Source organism: Chroicocephalus ridibundus, chromosome 23, assembly GCF_963924245.1.
Source record: "Chroicocephalus ridibundus chromosome 23, bChrRid1.1, whole genome shotgun sequence".
NCBI classification, from domain to species: domain Eukaryota; kingdom Metazoa; phylum Chordata; class Aves; order Charadriiformes; family Laridae; genus Chroicocephalus; species Chroicocephalus ridibundus.
In genome coordinates, this window is record NC_086306.1 from 2062285 (window position 1) to 2080682 (window position 18398).

An 18398-nucleotide genomic window follows, 5' to 3' on the forward strand; every position below is an offset into this window, starting at 1 on the left:
GGGCACAAGGGTCCCTGTGGGGCACAAGGGCATGGAGACACCTTGGGGACAGGGGTCCTTGTGGGGCAGAGGGGTCCCTGTGGGGCACAGGGGCACTGGGACCCCTTGGGGACAGGGGTCCTTGTGGGGCAGAGGCGTCCCTATGGGGCACGGGGACACTGGGGGTCCCCGTGGGGCACGTGGGCACTGGGATACCTTGGGGACAGGGGTCCCTGTGGGGCGCGGAGGCACCTTGGGGACAGGGGTGGCTATGGGGCACACGGGGGGCCCCTTAGTGACAGGGGTCCCCGTGGGGCCCGGGGTGCCCTGTGTGCAATGGGGGTGGCCGTGGGGCACAGGGACGCCTGTAGGCGTTGGGGTCCCCGTGGGGCAGGTTGGGGGTGGGGGGTGCACCCGTGACGTCCCCGTCCACCCCCCCTCTGTTGCCCCCCCGCAGCAGTCGCAGCGGGAGCCGGGGGAGCGGCGGGAGCAGCACATCGGGCGGGTGCTGGCGCGGGTGGCACCCAGCATGCTGCTGTGCAGCCTCTCCGAGGTCGTCTGCTTCCTCCTGGGTGAGCGGGGCACGGGGGGCACGGGGGACATGGGGGGCACGGGGGACATGGGGGGCGTGTGGGGCACAGGGGGCATGGGGGGCGTGTGGGGCACAGGGGGCATGGGGGCATGGGGGCAGGGGGGACATGGGGACATGGGCGGCACGGGGACACGGGGGGCATGTGGGGCACAGGGGGCATGGGGGGCATGGGGGCAGGGGGGGCACAGGGGGCACGGGGGGCACGGGGGGCACAGGGGTCACGGGGGACATGGGGGCAGGGGGGACACAGGGGGCACGGGGGGCATGGGGGGCGTGTGGGGCACGGGGGACATGGAGGACATGGGGGAGCATGGGGAACACAGGGAACATGGGGGACACGGGGGGCACGGGGGGCGTGTGGGGCACAGGGGGCATGGGGGGGTGTGTGGGGCACAGGGGGCATGGGGGCATGGGGACATGGGGGCAGGGGGGACATGGGGACATGGGCGGCACGGGGACACGGGGGGCATGTGGGGCACAGGGGGCACGGGGGGCATGGGGGCAGGGGGGACACAGGGGTCACGGGGGGCATGGGGGCAGGGGGGACACGGGGCACAGGGGCACGGGGGACATGGGGGCAGGGGGGACACAGGGGGCACAGGGGCACGGGGGGCATGGGCGGCATGTGGGGCATGGGGGACATGGAGGACATGGGGGAGCATGGGGAACACAGGGAACATGGGGGACACGGGGGGCACGGGGACATGGGGGGCGTGTGGGGCACGGGGGGCATGGGGGCATGTGGGGCACAGGGGGACATGGGGGACACAGCGGGCACGGGGGACATGGGGGGCATGTGGGGCACAGGGGGCATGGGGGCATGGGGGGCACAGGGGACACGGGGACAGGGGGGATATGGGGGTCACATGGGGCACGGGGGGCACGGGGGGGCACAGGGGCACGGGGGACACGGGGGGCACAGGGGACACGGGGGCGGGGGGACACAGCGAGCACAGGGGAAAGGGGGGCCACGGGGGACGCAGGGGCCACGGGGGACGCGGGTGACATGGGGGACATGGGGGGCACGTGGGACATGGGGGGCATGTGGGGCACGAGGGGCATGAGGGGCACAGGGGACGCAGCGGGCACGGGGGGCACAGGGGACATGGGAGACACAGGGGACACGGGGGATACAGGGTGGGCGCAAGGATATGGGGAACATGGGGGGCACAGGGACATGGAGGCCACGGGGGTGATGGGGACACGGGGGGCATAAGGGGCAGGGGGACATGGGGGGCACAGGGTGGGCACAGGGGCATGGGGGGCGCAGGGGACTTGGGGGGCACAGGGGGGCAGAGGGACAGAGGGGACACAGGGGACGTGGGGGACACGGGGGCACAGGGACATGGGGGGCACGGGGGGCACAGGGACACAGGGGGGCCCGGGGGGTGCAGTGGGCGCGGCGGTGACGCGGGTGCAGTGGGTGGGGGGGGTGCCGTGGGTGTAGCGGGTGCAGTGGGTGCAGGGGATGCAGTGGGCGCCGTGGGTGCCGCGGGTGCCGCGGGCACAGGGGTGCGGCGGGTGCAATGGGTGCCGTGGGCGCGGGGCGCAGTGGGTGCAGTTGGGCGTTGGATGCAGTGGGTGCAGCGGGCGCCGTGGGTGCAGGGTGTGCGGTGGGCGCCGTGGGTGCTGTGGGTGCCGCGGGCACGGTGGTGGTGTGGGTGCAGCGGGTGTTGGGTGGAGTGGGTGCCATGGGTGCGGGATGCAGCGGGTGCAGGGTGTGCGGTGGGCGCCGTGGGTGCCGTGGGTGCCGCGGGCATGGGGATGCCGTGGGTGCCGTGGGTGCCGTGGGCGCGGGGCGCAGTGGGCGCAGGGTGTGCGGTGGGTGTTGGGCACAGTGGGTGCCGTGGGTTCAGGGTGTGCCGTGGGCGCCGTGGGTGCCGCGGGCATGGTGGTGATGTGGGTGCCGTGGGCGCGGGGCGCAGGGTGTGCAGTGGGTGCAGGGTGTGCAGTGGGTGTTGGGCCCAGTGGGTGCCATGGGCGCGGGATGCAGCGGGTGCAGGGTATGCCGTGGGCGCCGTGGGTGCCGCGGGCATGGTGATGTGGGTGCCGTGGGCGTGGGGCGCAGTGGGCGCAGGGTGTGCGGTGGGTGCAGGGTGTGCGGTGGGTGTTGGGCCTAGTGGGTGCCATGGGCGCGGGATGCAGCGGGTGCAGGGTGTGTGGTGGGCGCCGTGGGTGCCGCGGGCATCGTGGTGATGTGGGTGCCGTGGGCGCGGGGTGCAGGGTGTGCGGTGGGTGCAGGGTGTGCAGTGGGTGTTGGGCCCAGTGGGTGCCATGGGCGCGGGATGCAGCGGGTGCAGGGTATGCCGTGGGCGCCGTGGGTGCCGCGGGCATGGTGATGTGGGTGCCGTGGGCGTGGGGCGCAGTGGGCGCAGGGTGTGCGGTGGGTGCAGGGTGTGCGGTGGGTGTTGGGCCTAGTGGGTGCCATGGGCGCGGGATGCAGCGGGTGCAGGGTGTGCTGTGGGTACCGTGGGTGCCGCGGGCACGGTGGTGACGTGGGTGCCGTGGGCGCGGGATGCAGCAGGTGCAGGGTGTGCGGTGGGCGCCGTGGGTGCCGTGGGTGCTGCGGGCATGGGGATGCCGTGGGTGCCGTGGGCGCGGGGCGCAGTGGGCGCAGGGTGTGCGGTGGGTGTTGGGCACGGTGGGTGCCGTGGGTGCAGGGTGTGCCGTGGGCGCCGTGGGTGCCGCGGGCATGGTGGTGATGTGGGTGCCGTGGGCGTGGGGCGCAGTGGGCGCAGGGTGTGCAGTGGGTGCAGGGTGTGCAGTGGGTGTTGGGCCCAGTGGGTGCCATGGGCGCGGGATGCAGCGGGTGCAGGGTATGCCGTGGGCGCCGTGGGTGCCGCGGGCATGGTGATGTGGGTGCCGTGGGCGTGGGGCGCAGTGGGCGCAGGGTGTGCGGTGGGTGCAGGGTGTGCGGTGGGTGTTGGGCCTAGTGGGTGCCATGGGCGCGGGATGCAGCGGGTGCAGGGTGTGCTGTGGGTACCGTGGGTGCCGTGGGCACGGTGGTGACGTGGGTGCCGTGGGTGCCGTGGGCGCGGGATGCAGCGGGTGCAGGGTGTGCGGTGGGCGCCGTGGGTGCCGTGGGTGCTGCGGGCATGGGGATGCCGTGGGCGCGGGGCGCAGGGTTTGCGGTGGGTGTTGGGCACGGTGGGTGCCGTGCGTGCGGGACGCAGTGGGCGCAGGGTGTGTGGTGGGTGTTGGGCACGGTGGGTGCCGTGGGTGCGGGGCGCAGGGGGTGCGGTGGGCGCGGGGGGCGCGGTGGGTGTTGCTGGGCGCGGTGGTGACGCGGGTGCCCGCAGGCGCGCTCTCCTCCATGCCCGCCGTCCGCACCTTCGCCCTGACGGCCGCCCTGGCCATCGCCTTCGACTTCCTCCTCCAGATGTCGGGGTTCGTGGCGCTGCTGGCGCTCGATGCCCGCCGGCAGGAGGTACGGGCGCCGGGGGGGGGGCACGGCACCCTGAGGCGGCGAGGGGGGGGCAAGGGTGCCCAGGGGGACCCACAGCGGGCATGGGGTGGCCAGGAGGGGCACGGGGTGGCGGCGGGAATGAGGGTGCTCGAGGTGGCCGTGGGGGTCCCGTGGCAATGAGGGTGGGCGTGGGGTGCCCGGGGGCGTGGGGGGGGGCACAGGGTGGGCACAGGGTGGGCAGGGGGTCCCCAAGGAGGGCGCGGGGTGTCCTTGGGTGCCAGGGGTTGGCGTGGGGTGACATTGGGGTCCCTGGGGCAGTGTTGGGTGCCCGAGGGGTGGGCATGGGGTGCCCATGGACATGAGGGTCCCCAGGGTGGGCGTGGGGTGCCCAGGGGTCCCCAGGGTGGGCGTGGGGTGACAATGGGGTCCCCAGGGTGGGCGTGAGGGTGCCCGTGGGCGTGTGGGTGCCCAGGGGCGGGCACAGGGTGGGCGTGGGGTGCCCCTGGGTGTCAGGGGTTGGTGTGGGGCGACGTTGGGGTCCCCAGGGTGGGCGTGGGGTGCCCCTGGGGGGGTCTATGGAGGGTGGGGGGTGCCCGTGGTCGGGGCCGGGGGGGGGGCGGTCCGTGTGTCACGAGGGTGCCCGTGTGTCATGGGGGGGTCCGTGTGTGGCGGGGGGGGTCGATGGGTGGTGGGGTGCCCATGGGGGGGGTCTATGGGGGGCGGGGGGTGGCCGTGGGGCGGGGGGGTGGCCGTGAGTCGCAGGGGGGGTCTGTGGGTGCTGGGGTGGCCGTGGGGGGGGGTGTCTGTGTGTCACGGGGGGGGTCTGTGGGTGCTGGGGTGGCCGTGAGGGGGGGGTCCATGTGTCGCGGGGGGGTCTGTGGGTGCTGGGGTGACCGTGGGGGGGGTGGCCATAGCGGGGGGGGTCTGTGGGTGCTGGGGTGGCCGTGGAGGGGGGGGGTCCGTGTGTCACAAGGGTGCCCGTGTGTCATGGGGGGGTCCGTGCGTCACGGGGGGGGTCTGTGGGTGCTGGGGTGGCCGTGAGGGGGGGTCCGTGTGTCACTGGGGGGCCCGTGGGTGGCGGGGTGGGCGGGGGGGGGGGCATCTGTTGGGCATGGGGGGTGCCCATGTGTTGTGGGGGGGGGGTGTCTGTGTGTCATGGGGGTGCCCGTGGGTGCTGGGGTGCCCGTGGGGGGGTCTATGGGGGGTGGGGGGTGCCCGTGGGGGGTGGGGTGGCCGTGGGGGGTGCCTGTGTGTCGCGGGGAGGGGGTGGGGGGCCCGCGTCAGGCCGTGGTGTGTCGTTCCCCCCCCCCCCACACCCCCCCCCCCCACCCCGCAGGCCGCCCGCCTGGACCTGTGCTGCTGCTGGGGGCTGGAGAAAGGGGGTGCCGGCGGGGGGGGGCACCGGCCTGCTGCGCCCGCTGCTGCGCCGCTACTACACCCCCCTGCTGCTGCACCGCCGGGCACGGCCCGCCGTGGTGAGGGGGGGCACGGGGGGGGCACGGGGGGGGCGGGCTGGGGTCAACGGGGGTCTTGGAGGGGTTTGGGGGGGGGTCTGGGGGATGTAGGGGGGGGTCTATGGAGGGCTTTGGGTGGGATCTGGGGGTGTGGGGGGGTCTTGGGGGGCTGGGGGTCAATGGGGGATGTGGGGTGTAGGGGGGGCTGAGGTCAATGGGGGTCTTGGAGGGGTTCTGGGGGGGGTCTGAGGGGTGTAGGGGGGGTCTATGGAGGGCTTTGGGGGGGATCTGGGAGTGTTGGGGGGGCTCTTGGGGGGCAATGGGGGATGTGGGGTGGAGGGGGGCTGGGGGGGGGTCTTGGAGGGGTTTGCGGGGGGGTCTGGGGGGTCTATGGAGGGGTTTTGGGGGGGGCCTGGGGGGTGTAGGGGGGGTCTATGGAGGGCTTTGGGGGGGATCTGGGGGTGTTGGGGGGCTCTTGGGGGGCACTGGGGGATGTGGGGTGTAGGGGGGCTGGGGGGGGGTCTTGGAGGGGTTTGCGGGGGGGTCTGGGGGGGGTCTATGGAGGGGTTTGGGGGGGCCTGGGGGGCTCCTGGGGGGTGTAGGGGGGGTCTATGGAGGGCTTTGGGTGGGATCTGGGGGTGTGGGGGGGTCTTGGGGGGCTGGGGGTCAATGGGGGATGTGGGGTGTAGGGGGGGCTGGGGTCAATGGGGGTCTTGGAGGGGTTTGGGGGGGGGGTCTGAGGGGTGTGGGGGGGTCTATGGAGGGGTTTGGGGGGGATCTGGGGGTGTTGGGGGGGCTCTTGGGGGGCAATGGGGGATGTAGGGTGGAGGGGGGCTGGGGGGGGGTCTTGGAGGGGTTTGCGGGGGGGTCTGGGGGGTCTATGGAGGGGTTTTGGGGGGGGCCTGGGGGGTGTAGGGGGGGTCTATGGAGGGCTTGGGGGGGATCTGGGGGTGTTGGGGGGCTCTTGGGGGGCAATGGGGGATGTGGGGTGGAGGGGGGCTGGGGGGGGGGTCTTGGAGGGGTTTGCGGGGGGGTCTGGGGGGGGTCAATGGAGGGGTTTGGGGGGGGCCTGGGGGGTGTAGGGGGGGGTCTATGGAGGGGTTTGGGGGGGATCTGGGGGTGTGGGGGCTCTTGGGGGGGCTGGGGGTCAATGGGGGATGTGGGGTGTAGGGGGGGCTGGGGTCAGTGGGGGTCTTGGAGGGGTTTGGGGGGGGGTCTGAGGGGTGTAGGGGGGGTCTATGGAGGGCTTGGGGGGGGAGCTGGGGGTGTGGGGGGTCTTGGGGAGCTGGGGGGGGCCTTGGGGGTGTCGGGGGGGGCTGGGGGGCAATGGGGGATGTGGGGTGTAGGGGGGCTGGGGGGGGTCTTGGAGGGGTTTGCGGGGGGGTCTGGGGGGGCCTATGGAGGGGTTTTGAGGGGGGCCTGGGGGCTCCTGGGGGGTGTAGGGGGGGTCTATGGAGGGCTTTGGGGGGGATCTGGGGGTGTGGGGGGGGTCTTGGGGGGCTGGGGGTCAATGGGGGATGTGGGGTGTCAGGGGGGCTGGGGGTTATGGGGGGATGTGGGGTACAGAGGGGCTGGGGGGGTGTCTATGGAGGGGTTTGGGGGGCGGTCTGGGGACGTGGGGGGGCTCTTGGGGGGCTGGGGGGGACCTTGGGGGTGCCAAGGAGTCTGGGGGGGGCAGAGAGGTGGGGGGTGGGGGGGAGGGATGATGTGTGGGGCTGGGTGACGCCGGGGTGCGGGGCCATGGTGGGGGGGCCGGGAGGGTTTGGGGGGTGTTGTGTGGGGATGTGGGGGGCCGGGGGGGGGGTGTGTGTGTGTGTGGGGGGGTGTCCCCTGACGGTGTGGGGGGGGGTCTCCGCAGGTGCTGCTCTTCCTCTTCCTGGCCTGCGCCGGGCTCTACCTCACGCTGCAGGTGCCCGTGGGGCTGGACCAGGAGCTCGCCATGCCCAAGGTGGGGCTGGCAGTGGGGCGCCCCCAGGGTTGGGGGGGGCTGGGGGGGACACGACGACGACACCCGGGGACAGCACGGCCCCTTATGGGCACAGCGTGGCTACCGTGGCTACTTCTGGGGCTGGCGTGACCCCCTCTGGGGACACAAAGTGGGGTGTGACCCCTGTGGGGCCAGCCCAGCCCTCTATGGGGCCAGCGTGGGGCTGGTGTGACCCCCTCTGGGGACCCGCGGTGGGGTGTGACCCCTATGGGGCCAGCAATGGCCCTCTATGGGGCCAGCCCAGCCCTCTATGGGGCCAGCGTGGGGCTGGCGTGGCCCCCTCTGGGGACCCGCGGTGGGGTGTGACCCCTGTGGGGCCAGCCCAGCCCTCTATGGGGCCAGCGTGGGGCTGGCGTGACCCCCTCTGGGGACCCGCGGTGGGGTGTGACCCCTATGGGGCCAGCACAGCCCTCTATGGGGCCAGCATGGGGCTGGCGTGGCCCCCTCTGGGGACCCGCGGTGGGGTGTGACCCCTGTGGGGCCAGCCCAGCCCTCTATGGGGCCAGCGTGGGGCTGGCGTGGCCCCCTCTGGGGACCCGCAGTGGGGTGTGACCCCTATGGGGCCAGCAATGGCCCTCTATGGGGCCAGCCCAGCCCTCTATGGGGCCAGCGTGGGGCCGGCGTGACCCCCTCTGGGGACCCGCGGTGGGGTGTGACCCCTATGGGGCCAGCGTAGGTTGGTGTGACCCCCTCTGGGGACCCAAGGTGGGATGTGACCCCTATGGGGCCAGCCCAGCCCTCTATGGGGCCAGCGTGGGGCTGGCGTGACCCCCTCTGGGGACCCGCGGTGGGGTGTGACCCCTGTGGGCCCAGCGTGGGGCCGCTGTGACCCCATGGCGGCCGCCCCGGCGCCGTGCCGGTGACGCACGGGGCCGGCGAGGTGCCACCCGCTTCCGCGGGGGACGCGTGGGGCCGGCGTCACCCCCTCGGGGCGCCCCCTGTTGGGGGGTGGGGGGGGTGGGTGCCGTCCCCCATCCTGACGCGGTGGTGGTCGGGGGGGGGTGTGTCACCCTCCCGCTGTGTCCCCCGTCCCCCCCCAGGACTCCTACATGCTCCAGTACTTCGCCGCCCTCAACCAGTACCTGGTGGTGGGCGTCCCCACCTACTTCGTCACCACGGGGGGCTACGACTTCTCCTCCCCGGCCGGCACCGACGGCATCTGCTCCAGCGCCGGCTGCCACCCCCGGTCCCTCACCACCACCATCCAGTACGCCACCCGCTTCCCCAACGCGTGAGTGCGGGCGGGGCACCGGGAGGGGGACGGGCTGCCCGCCGTGGTGGCCGTCGGGTGTACGTTGGGTGCCCACCATGGTGGCCGTCAGATGTATGTTGGGTGCCCACCATGGTGGACGTTGGGTGTACGTTGGGTGCCCACCATGGTGGCCGTTGGATGTATGTTGGGTGCCCACCGTGGTGGCCATTGGGTGTACGCTGGGTGCCCACCATGGTGGACATTGGGTGTACGCTGGGTGCCCACCGTGGTGGACATTGGGTGTATGCTGGGTGCCCACCGTGGTGGCCGTCGGATGTATGTTGGGTGCCCACCATGGTGGCCGTTGGGTGTACGCTGGGTGCCCACCATGGTGGACGTTGGGTGTACGTTGGGTGCCCACCATGGTGGCCGTCGGATGTATGTTGGGTGCCCACCATGGTGGCCGTTGGGTGTACGTTGGGTGCCCACCATGGTGGCCATCGGATGTATGTTGGGTGCCCACCGTGGTGGCTGTTGGGTGTACGCTGGGTGCCCACCGTGGTGGCCGTTGGATGTATGTTGGGTGCCCACCATGGTGGACGTTGGGTGTATGTTGGGTGCCCACCGTGGTGGCCATTGGGTGTACGCTGGGTGCCCACCGTGGTGGCCATTGGGTGTACGTTGGGTGCCCACCATGGTGGCCGTCGGGTGTACGTTGGGTGCCCACCGTGGTGGCCGTCGGATGTATGTTGGGTGCCCACCGTGGTGGCTGTCGGGTGTACGCTGGGTGCCCACCGTGGTGGCCGTCGGATGTATGTTGGGTGCCCACCATGGTGGCCGTTGGGTGTACATTGGGTGCCCACCATGGTGGCTGTTTGGTACAAGTTGGGTGTCCACCATGGTGGCCACTGGGTATATGTTGGGTGCCCACCAGTTACACATTGGGTGCCCACCATGGTGGACATTGGGTGTACGCTGGGTGCCCACCGTGGTGGCCGTTGGATGTATGTTGGGTGCCCACCATGGTGGACATTGGGTGTACGTTGGGTGCCCACCGTGGTGGCCGTCGGATGTATGTTGGGTGCCCACCATGGTGGCCATCGGGTGTACGCTGGGTGCCCACCGTGGTGGCCGTTGGATGTATGTTGGGTGCCCACCGTGGTGGCCATTGGGTGTACATTGGGTGCCCACCGTGGTGGCTGTTGGGTGTACGTTGGGTGCCCACCATGGTAGCCATCAGCTATACACTGGGTGCCCACCATGGTGGCTGTTTGGTACAAGTTGGGTGTCCACCATGGTGGCCACTGGGTATATGTTGGGTGCCCACCAGTTACACATTGGGTGCCCACCATGGTGGCTGTTGGGTGTACGCTGGGTGCCCACCGTGGTGGCCGTCGGGTGTACGCTGGGTGCCCACCGTGGTGGCCATTGGGTGTGCGTTGGGTGTCCACCATGGTGGCCACTGGGTATATGTTGGGTGCCCACCAGTTACACATTGGGTGCCCACCATGGTGGACATTGGGTGTACGCTGGGTGCCCACCGTGGTGGCCGTTGGTTGTATGTTGGGTGCCCACCGTGGTGGACATTGGGTGTACGTTGGGTGCCCACCATGGTAGCCATCAGCTATACATTGGGTGCCCACCATGGTGGCTGTTTGGTACAAGTTGGGTGTCCACCATGGTGGCCACTGGGTATATGTTGGGTGCCCACCAGTTACACATTGGGTGCCCACCGTGGTGGCTGTTGGGTGTACGTTGGGTGCCCACCGTGGTGGCTGTTGGGTGTACGTTGGGTGCCCACCGTGGTGGCCATCAGCTATACGCTGGGTGCCCACCATGGTGGCCATGGGGTGTATGTTGGGTGCCCACCAACTATACATTGGGTGCCCACCATGGTGGCCACTGGGTGTACGTTGGGTGCCCACCATGGTGGCCATTTGGTACAAGTTGGGTGCCCACCGGTTACACATTGGGTGCCCACCATGGTGGCCATGGGGTGTACATTGGGTGCCCACCATGGTGGACATTGGGTGTACGCTGGGTGCCCACCATGGTGGCCATGGGGTGTATGTTGGGTGCCCACCAACTATACATTGGGTGCCCACCATGGTGGCCATGGGGTGTACGTTGGGTGCCCACCGTGGTGGCCATCAGCTATACATTGGGTGCCCACCATGGTGGCCATTGGGTGTACATTGGTTGCCCACCATTGTGGCCATTGGGTGTTCATTGGGTGCCCACTGTAGTGGCTGTTGGGTGGCCATTGGGTGCCCACCGTGCTGGCCGTTGGGTGTACGCTGGGTGGTCACTGGTGTCACCCCGTTGCCCCCCTAGGTCCTACCTGGCCATCCCCGCCACCTCCTGGCTAGATGACTTCTTGGATTGGCTCAACCCCACCGCGCGCTGCTGCCGCGTCCACCGCTACGGCAACCTCAGCGGGACCTTCTGCCCCTCCACCAGCAGTGAGTGGGGCACGCCGGGGGGTGGGGGGGGGCACCGCAGGGTGGGGGGCCGGCGTGGCCATTGCGGGTACAGCGGGGTGGCCATTGCGGGGTACGCGAGGGCTACACTGTGGTGGCTGTTGGGTGCCCGCCATGGTGGTCGCTGGTTGTACACTGGGTGCCCACCGTGGTGGCCATCGGTTGTATGTTGGGTGCTCACCGTGGTGGCCATTGGGTGTACGTTGAGTGCCCACCATGATGGCCACTGGTTGCATGTTGGGTGCCCACCATGGTGGCCACTGGGCGGCTACTGGGTGTACATTGAGTGCCCACCACGGTGGCCATCAGTTGTATGCTGGGTGCCCACCATGGTGGCCACTGGGCGGCTACTGGGTGTACATTGAGTGCCCACCACGGTGGCCATCAGTTGTACGTTGGGTGCCCACCCTGGTGGCCATTGGGTGTTTACTGGGTGCCCACCATGGTGGCCACTGGGTGTACGTTGAGTGCCCACCATGGTGGCCATTTGGTATATGCTGGGTGCCCACATTGGTGGCCACCATATTGGCGCCCACATTGGTGGCCATTGGGTGTACATTGGGTGCCCACCATGGTGGCCACTGGGTGTACGTTGAGTGCCCACCATGGTGGCCATTTGGTATATGCTGGGTGCCCACATTGGTGACCACCATATTGGTGCCCACATTGGTGGCCATTGGGTGTACATTGGGTGCCCACCATGGTGGCCACTGGGTGTACGTTGAGTGCCCACCATGGTGGCCATTTGGTATATGCTGGGTGCCCACATTGGTGACCACCATATTGGTGCCCACATTGGTGGCCATTGGGTGTACATTGAGTGCCCACCACGGTGGCCACCGGGGGTAAGTTGAGTGCCCACCATGGTGGCCATTTGGTATATACTGGGTGCCCACATTGGTGGCCACCATATTGGTGCCCACCATAGTGGCCATTGGGTGTACATTGGGTGCCCACCATGGTGGCCATTAGGTGTACATTGAGTGCCCACCACAGTGGCCACCGGGGGTAAGTTGAGTGCCCACCATGGTGGCCATTTGGTATATGCTGGGTGCCCACATTGGTGGCCATTGGGTGTACGTTGAGTGCCCACCATGGTGGCCACTGATTGCGTGTTGGGTGCCCAACAGGGTGGCCATTGGGTGGCCGCTGGATGTACATTGAGTGCCCACCATGGTGGCCACTGGTCGTACGCTGGGTGCCCACCACGATGCCCGTGGGGTGTACGTTGGGTGCCCACCCATTGGGATGCCATGAGGTGTCCATCGGGTGCCTGTTGAGGTCTCCCGGGGTGGTGGTGGTGGTGGGGGGGGATCTACTGGGTGGCCCTCCGCGGTGCCCGCTGGGTGCCTCCCCGGGTGCCGCGGGGTGGTGACGCGGCCGCTCCGGCAGGTGACCTCAGCTGCATCGGGGGCCAGTGCCTGAACGCCACCCGCCGGCCCACGGTGGAGGAGTTCGAGCGGTTCCTGCCCTGGTTCCTCCACGACCGCCCCACCCTGCAGTGCGCCAAGGGGTAGGTGCCACCCGGGGTGGGGGAGGGGGGGGAACCACACCCATGGTGGGGGGGGGGGCACCCATAGGGGGCCACCGGCAATGGGGGGGCACGCGTGCACGTGGCCACTGCTTGCATGTTGGGTCCCCATCGTGGTGGCCATTGGGTGGCCGTTGAGTGTACGTTGAGCGCTCATCGTGGTGGCCATCAGTTGTACGTTGGGTGCCCGCCATGGTGGCCGCTGGGTGTACTTTGGGTGCCCCCCATGGCGGCCATCGGGTGTACGTTGGGTGCCCACCATGGTGGCCAGCAGCTATACATTGAGTGCCCGCCGTGGTGGCCATTGGGTGTACATTGGGTGCCCACCATGGCGGCCATTGGGTGGCCATTGGGTGCCCACCATGGTAGCCATAGGATGTATGTTGGGTGCCCACTATGGCGGCCAGCAGCTGTACGTTGGGTGCCCACTATGGCGGCCATTGTGTGGCTATTGGGTGCCCATCACGGTGGCCATTGGTTGTACGTTGGCTGCCCACCATGGTGGCCATCAGCTATACATTGGGTGCCCACCATGGTGGCCGCTGGGTGTACTTTGGGTGCCCACCATGGTGGCCATAGGGTGTACGTTGGGTGCCCGCTATGGCAGCCAGCAGCTATACTTTGGGTGCCCGCTATGGTGGCCATTGTGCGGCTATTGGGTGCCCATCACGGTGGCCATCGGTTGTACGTTGGCTGCCCACCACGGTGGCCAGCAGCTATACATTGGGTGCCCACCGTGGTGGCCATCAGTTGTACTTTGGGTGCCCCCCATGACGGCCATTGCGTGGCCATTGGGTGCCCACCATGGTGGCCGTCAGCTATACATTGGGCGCCCGCCATGGTGGCCGTTGGGTGTACATTGAGTGCCCACCGTGGTGGCCGCTGGTTGTACATTGGGTGCCCACCATGGTGGCCATCGGCTGGCTACCGGGTGCCCACCATGGTGGCCATGGGGTCTACACTGACTGCCTGCCATGCTGGCCCCTGGTGGCATGTTGGGGTGCGCGTGGACATCCGTGCGGGCACGTGGGTGCCCCCCCCCGCCCCCAGCACCCACCCCATGGCCCGGGGTGCCCCCCCCTCACCCCTCGCCCCCCTCCCCGCAGGGGTCTGGGCGCCTACGACACGGCTCTGAGCATGGACGCCAACGGCACCATCCTGGGTGAGCAGAAGGGTGGGGTGGGCGACACGGGGTTGAGGTGAGGGCCGGGGGGGTAGGGGGGTAGGGGGCACCCTAGGGTGCCGTGCTGACCCCCCCCCCGCCCCCCGCCGTGTCCGCCAGCCTCCCGCTTCATGGCCTACCAGCGCCCGCTGCGCACCTCGCAGGAGTACACGGCGGCGCTGCGGGCCGCCCGCGCCCTGGCCGAGGAGATCACCGCCACCCTGCGCAGCGTGCCCGGCACCCACCCCGACTTCAGGGTCTTCCCCTACACGTGAGCACACCCCCCCCACCCCCCCACCCCCCAACACCCCCCACCGCCGTGGGGCTGGGGTTGGCGGGGGGTTGGGTGGCGGGGGAGGAGATCGACTGCCGGAGGAAGGGGGCGACCGGGGAGGGGTGGTCGGCTCGGGGTGCTGCGGGTGCCCCGGTGCCCTTCTTTGGGGTCAGGAGTGGGTGTTGGGGGTCAGACGTGGGTGCCCAGGTGCGGGTGCTGTAGGTTCCCCCGTACCCTATTTGGGGTCAGGAGTGGGTGCCCCACAACCTGGTTAGGGGTCAGAAATGGGTGTTGGGGGGGACAGAAGTGGGTGCCCCAGTGCCCTATTTGAGGTCAGAAATGGGTGTTGGGGGGCAGACGTGGGTGCCCTGGTTAGGGGTGCCCAGCCCAGGGTGCTGTGGGTGCCCCAGAGCCTGGTTAGGGGTCAGAGGTGGGTGTTGGGGGTCAGAAGTGGGTGCCCCAGTGCCTGTATTGGGGGTCAGAGGTGGGTGTTGGGGGGCAGACGTGGGTGCCCTGGTTAGGGGTGCCCATCCCGGGGTGCTGTGGGTGCCCCAGAGCCTGGTTAGGGGTCAGAGGTGGGTGTTGGGGGTCAGACGTAGGTGCCCTGCTTAGGGGTGCCCGGTCCAGGGTGCTGTGGGTGCCCCAGAGCCTGGTTAGGGGTCAGAGGTGGGTGTTGGGGGTCAGACGTAGGTGCCCTGCTTAGGGGTGCCCGGTCCAGGGTGCTGTGGGTGCCCCAGAGCCTGGTTAGGGGTCAGAGGTGGGTGTTGGGGGTCAGACGTGGGTGCCCTGGTTAGGGGTGCCCGGCCCAGGGTGCTGTGGGTGCCCCAGTGCCCTATTTGGGGTCAGAAATGGGTGTTGGGGGGCAGAAGTGGGTGCCCCAGTGCCTGTATTGGGGGTCAGAGGTGGGTGTTGGGGGTCAGACGTAGGTGCCCTGTTTAGGGGTGCCCGGTCCAGGGTGCTGTGGGTGCCCCAGAGCCTGGTTAGGGGTCAGAGGTGGGTGTTGGGGGTCAGACGTGGGTGCCCTGGTTAGGGGCGCCCATCCCAGGGTGCTGTGGGTGCCTCAGAGCCTGGTTAGGGGTCAGAGGTGGGTGTTGGGGGGCAGTAGTGGGTGCCCTGGTTAGGGGTGCCCATCCTGGGGTGCTGTGGGTGCCCCAGAGCCTGGTTAGGGGTCAGAGGTGGGTGTTGGGGGTCAGACGTAGGTGCCCTGCTTAGGGGTGCCCGGCCCAGGGTGCTGTGGGTGCCCCAGTGCCCTATTTGGGGTCAGAAATGGGTGTTGGGGGGCAGAAGTGGGTGCCCCGGTGCCCTATTTGGGGTCAGAAATGGGTGTTGGGGGGCAGAAGTGGGTGCCCCAGTGCCCCTACTGGGGGTCAGAGGTGGGTGTTGGGGGTCAGACGTAGGTGCCCCGGTTAGGGGTGCCCAGCCCAGGGTGCTGTGGGTGCCCCAGAGCCTGGTTAGGGGTCAGAGGTGGGTGTTGGGGGTCAGAAGTGGGCACCCAGTTAGTCGTGCCCATCCTGGGGTGCTGTGGGTGCCCCAGTTGCCCCTATTGGGGGTCAGCGGCGAGCACCCGGCATGGGGGTGGCCCAGCCCGGGGACGCCGTGGGGTGGCCGTGCCGGGATGCCAGCGCGACGGTGACGTTTCCCGGCTGCAGGGTGACCTACGTGTACTACGAGCAGTACCTGACGGTGGTGGCCGAGGGCGTCTTCACGCTGGCGCTCTGCCTGGTGCCCACCTTCCTCGTCTCCTTCCTGCTGCTGGGCATGGACCTGCGCTCCAGCGCCGCCACCCTGCTCACCATCGCCATGATCCTGCTGGACACCGTGGGCGCCATGGCCCTCTGGGACATCCCCTACAACGCCGTGGCCCTCATCAACCTCGTGGCGGTGCGGGGCGGGCGGGGTGGCACGGGGACGTGGGGCACGCGGGGTGGCACGGGGACCTGGGGCATGTGGGGTGGGCATGGGGATTTGGGGCACGTGGGGTGGCACGGGGACCTGGGGCTCATGGGGTGGCATGGGGACATGGGACATGGGGGGTGGCACAGGGACTTGGGGCATGTGGGGTGGCACGGGGACCTGGGGCACACAGGGTGGTATGGGGACCTGGGGCCTGTGGGGTGGGCATGGCGATTTGGGGCACGTGGGGTGGCACGGGGACATGGGGCACGCGGGGTGGCACGGGGACCTGGGGCTCATGGGGTGGCATGGGGACATGGGACACGGGGGGTGGCACAGGGACTTGGGGCATGTGGGGTGGCACGGGGACCTGGGGCATGTGGGGTGGCACGGGGACATGGGGCACATGGGGTGGCAAGGGGACGTGGAGTGTCAGAGGGACATGGGGCACGTGGGGTCATACGGGGACATGGGGCACATGGGGTGGCACAGGGACATGGGACATGTGGGGTAGCAGAGGGAGATGGGGCCTGTGGGGTGGCACGGGGACCTGGGGCTCATGGGGTGGCACGGGGACATGGAGCATGTGGGGTGGCATGGGGACATGGGGCACATGGGATGGCAAGGGGACACAGTGTCAGAGGGACATGGGACATGTGGGGTGGGCATGGGGATTTGGGGCATGTGGGGTGGCACGGGGACGTGGGGCACATGGGGTGGCAAGGGGACACAGAGTGTCAGAGGGACATGGGACATGTGGGGTGGGCATGGCGATTTGGGGCATGTGGGGTGGCAGAGGGACCTGGGGCATGTGGGGTGGGCGTGGGGATTTGGGGCATGTGGGGTGGCACGGGGACGTGGGGCACATGGGGTGGCACGGGGACGTGGAGTGTCAGAGGGACATGGGGCTTGTGGGGTCGTACGGGGACATGGGGCACATGGGGTGGCAAAGGGACATGGAGTGTCAGAGGGACCTGGGGCACGTGGGGTGGCATAGGGATATGGGGCACATGGGGTGGCACGGGGACCTGGGGCATGTGGGGTGGCACGGGGACATGGGGCACATGGGGTGGCAAGGGGACGTGGAGTGTCAGAGGGACATGGGGCCTGTGGGGTGGGCATGGGGATTTGGGGCATGTGGGGTGGCATGGGGACGTGGGGCACATGGGGTGGCACGGGGACATGGAGTGTCAGAGGGACATGGGGCCTTTGGGGTGGCACGGGGACCTGGGGCTCATGGGGTGGCATGGGGACATGGGCCATGGGGGGTGGCACGGGGACATGGGCCATGTGGGGTGGGCATGGGGATTTGGGGCACGTGGGGTGGCACGGTGACCTAGGGTGGCACAGGGCCATGGGGCACATGGGGTGTCACGGGGACGTGGGGCAGGAGAGGGTGTCAGGGGGATTTAGGGACAGGTGGGGCGGCTGCGCGGGCGCGAGTGGGGGGTGTGGGGTGGCAGAGGGCCCCGTGCCCCCCCCCGCCCCGCCCCGCGGTGGCCGCCCTGGCGGTGTCCCCCCCCTCCCTGCGGTGACAAGCCGCCTCCCCGCAGGCCGTGGGCATCTCGGTGGAATTCGTCTCCCACCTCACCTGCGCCTTCGCCCACAGCACCCAGCCCGGCCGGGTGGCGCGGGCCGCCGAGGCCACCGTCAACATGGGCAGCAAGGTGGGCAGCGGGACGGCGGGGGGCGGCGAGGGGACGTGGCCTCCCCTCGGGGACCGTCCCTCACCCCTCTGCTCCCCATCGCAGGTGGTGGCCGGGGTGGCCATGACCAACCTGCCGGGCGTGGTGGTGCTGGCCTTCGCCAAGGCCCAGCTCATCCAGATCTTCTTCTTCCGCCTCAACCTCATCATCACGCTGGCGGGGCTGGCCCACGGCCTCGTCTTCCTCCCCGTCCTCCTCAGCTACATGGGTACGGCCCCCCCCGCCCCCGGCCTTTTCCTGGCCCCCGGCCTCGGGGACGCGGCCCCGGTGCGCGTGTGTCGTTGTCATCGTCGTCGTCGTCCCCCGGCCCCGGGGGGAAGATGGCAGCCTGACTCCTCTCGTTCCCCGCAGGACCCGGCCCGCGGGCGCCGGCGGGGGACGCGGAGCGGGGCGCGGGGCTGGGCCTCGGCAATCCCGCTTTCCAGGACGGGGACAAGGACAAGGACAGCGACAAGGACAAGGACAAGGATGGGGCCAGGGCCAAGGCCAAGGACGAGGATGGGGCCAAAGCCAAGGACGAGGATGGGGCCAAAGCCAAGGACGAGGATGGGGCCAAGGCCAAGGACGAGGATGGGGCCAAGGCCAAGGACGAGGACACGGAAAAGGCCCAGGACTAGGCCGAGGCCGAAGGACGAGGACAAGGCCACCGCCGCGGTCCCCGGGCAGGGCTGAGCCCCGCTGTCCCCTCCCGCCGCCACTTTTTCTACCGCTGTCGTATTTAAACGTTTTTTGTTTGTTTGTT

General features: G+C 69.8%; 1 protein-coding gene across 1 annotated transcript in view; it reads left to right on the top strand.

Moving 5' to 3' along the window:
* Nucleotides 1-18398, top strand: part of LOC134526619 (NPC1-like intracellular cholesterol transporter 1) — a 41783-nt gene extending 23385 nt beyond the window's left edge. Inside the window, 14 exon segments of the mRNA XM_063358677.1 lie at nt 437-551; nt 3871-3998; nt 5314-5352; nt 5354-5452; nt 7290-7379; nt 8459-8649; nt 10945-11072; nt 12483-12603; nt 13728-13783; nt 13904-14054; nt 15707-15938; nt 17504-17617; nt 17702-17864; nt 18008-18398. Of these exon segments, the coding sequence (XP_063214747.1) occupies nt 437-551; nt 3871-3998; nt 5314-5352; nt 5354-5452; nt 7290-7379; nt 8459-8649; nt 10945-11072; nt 12483-12603; nt 13728-13783; nt 13904-14054; nt 15707-15938; nt 17504-17617; nt 17702-17864; nt 18008-18273 (1893 nt within the window). The 3' untranslated portion in view covers nt 18274-18398.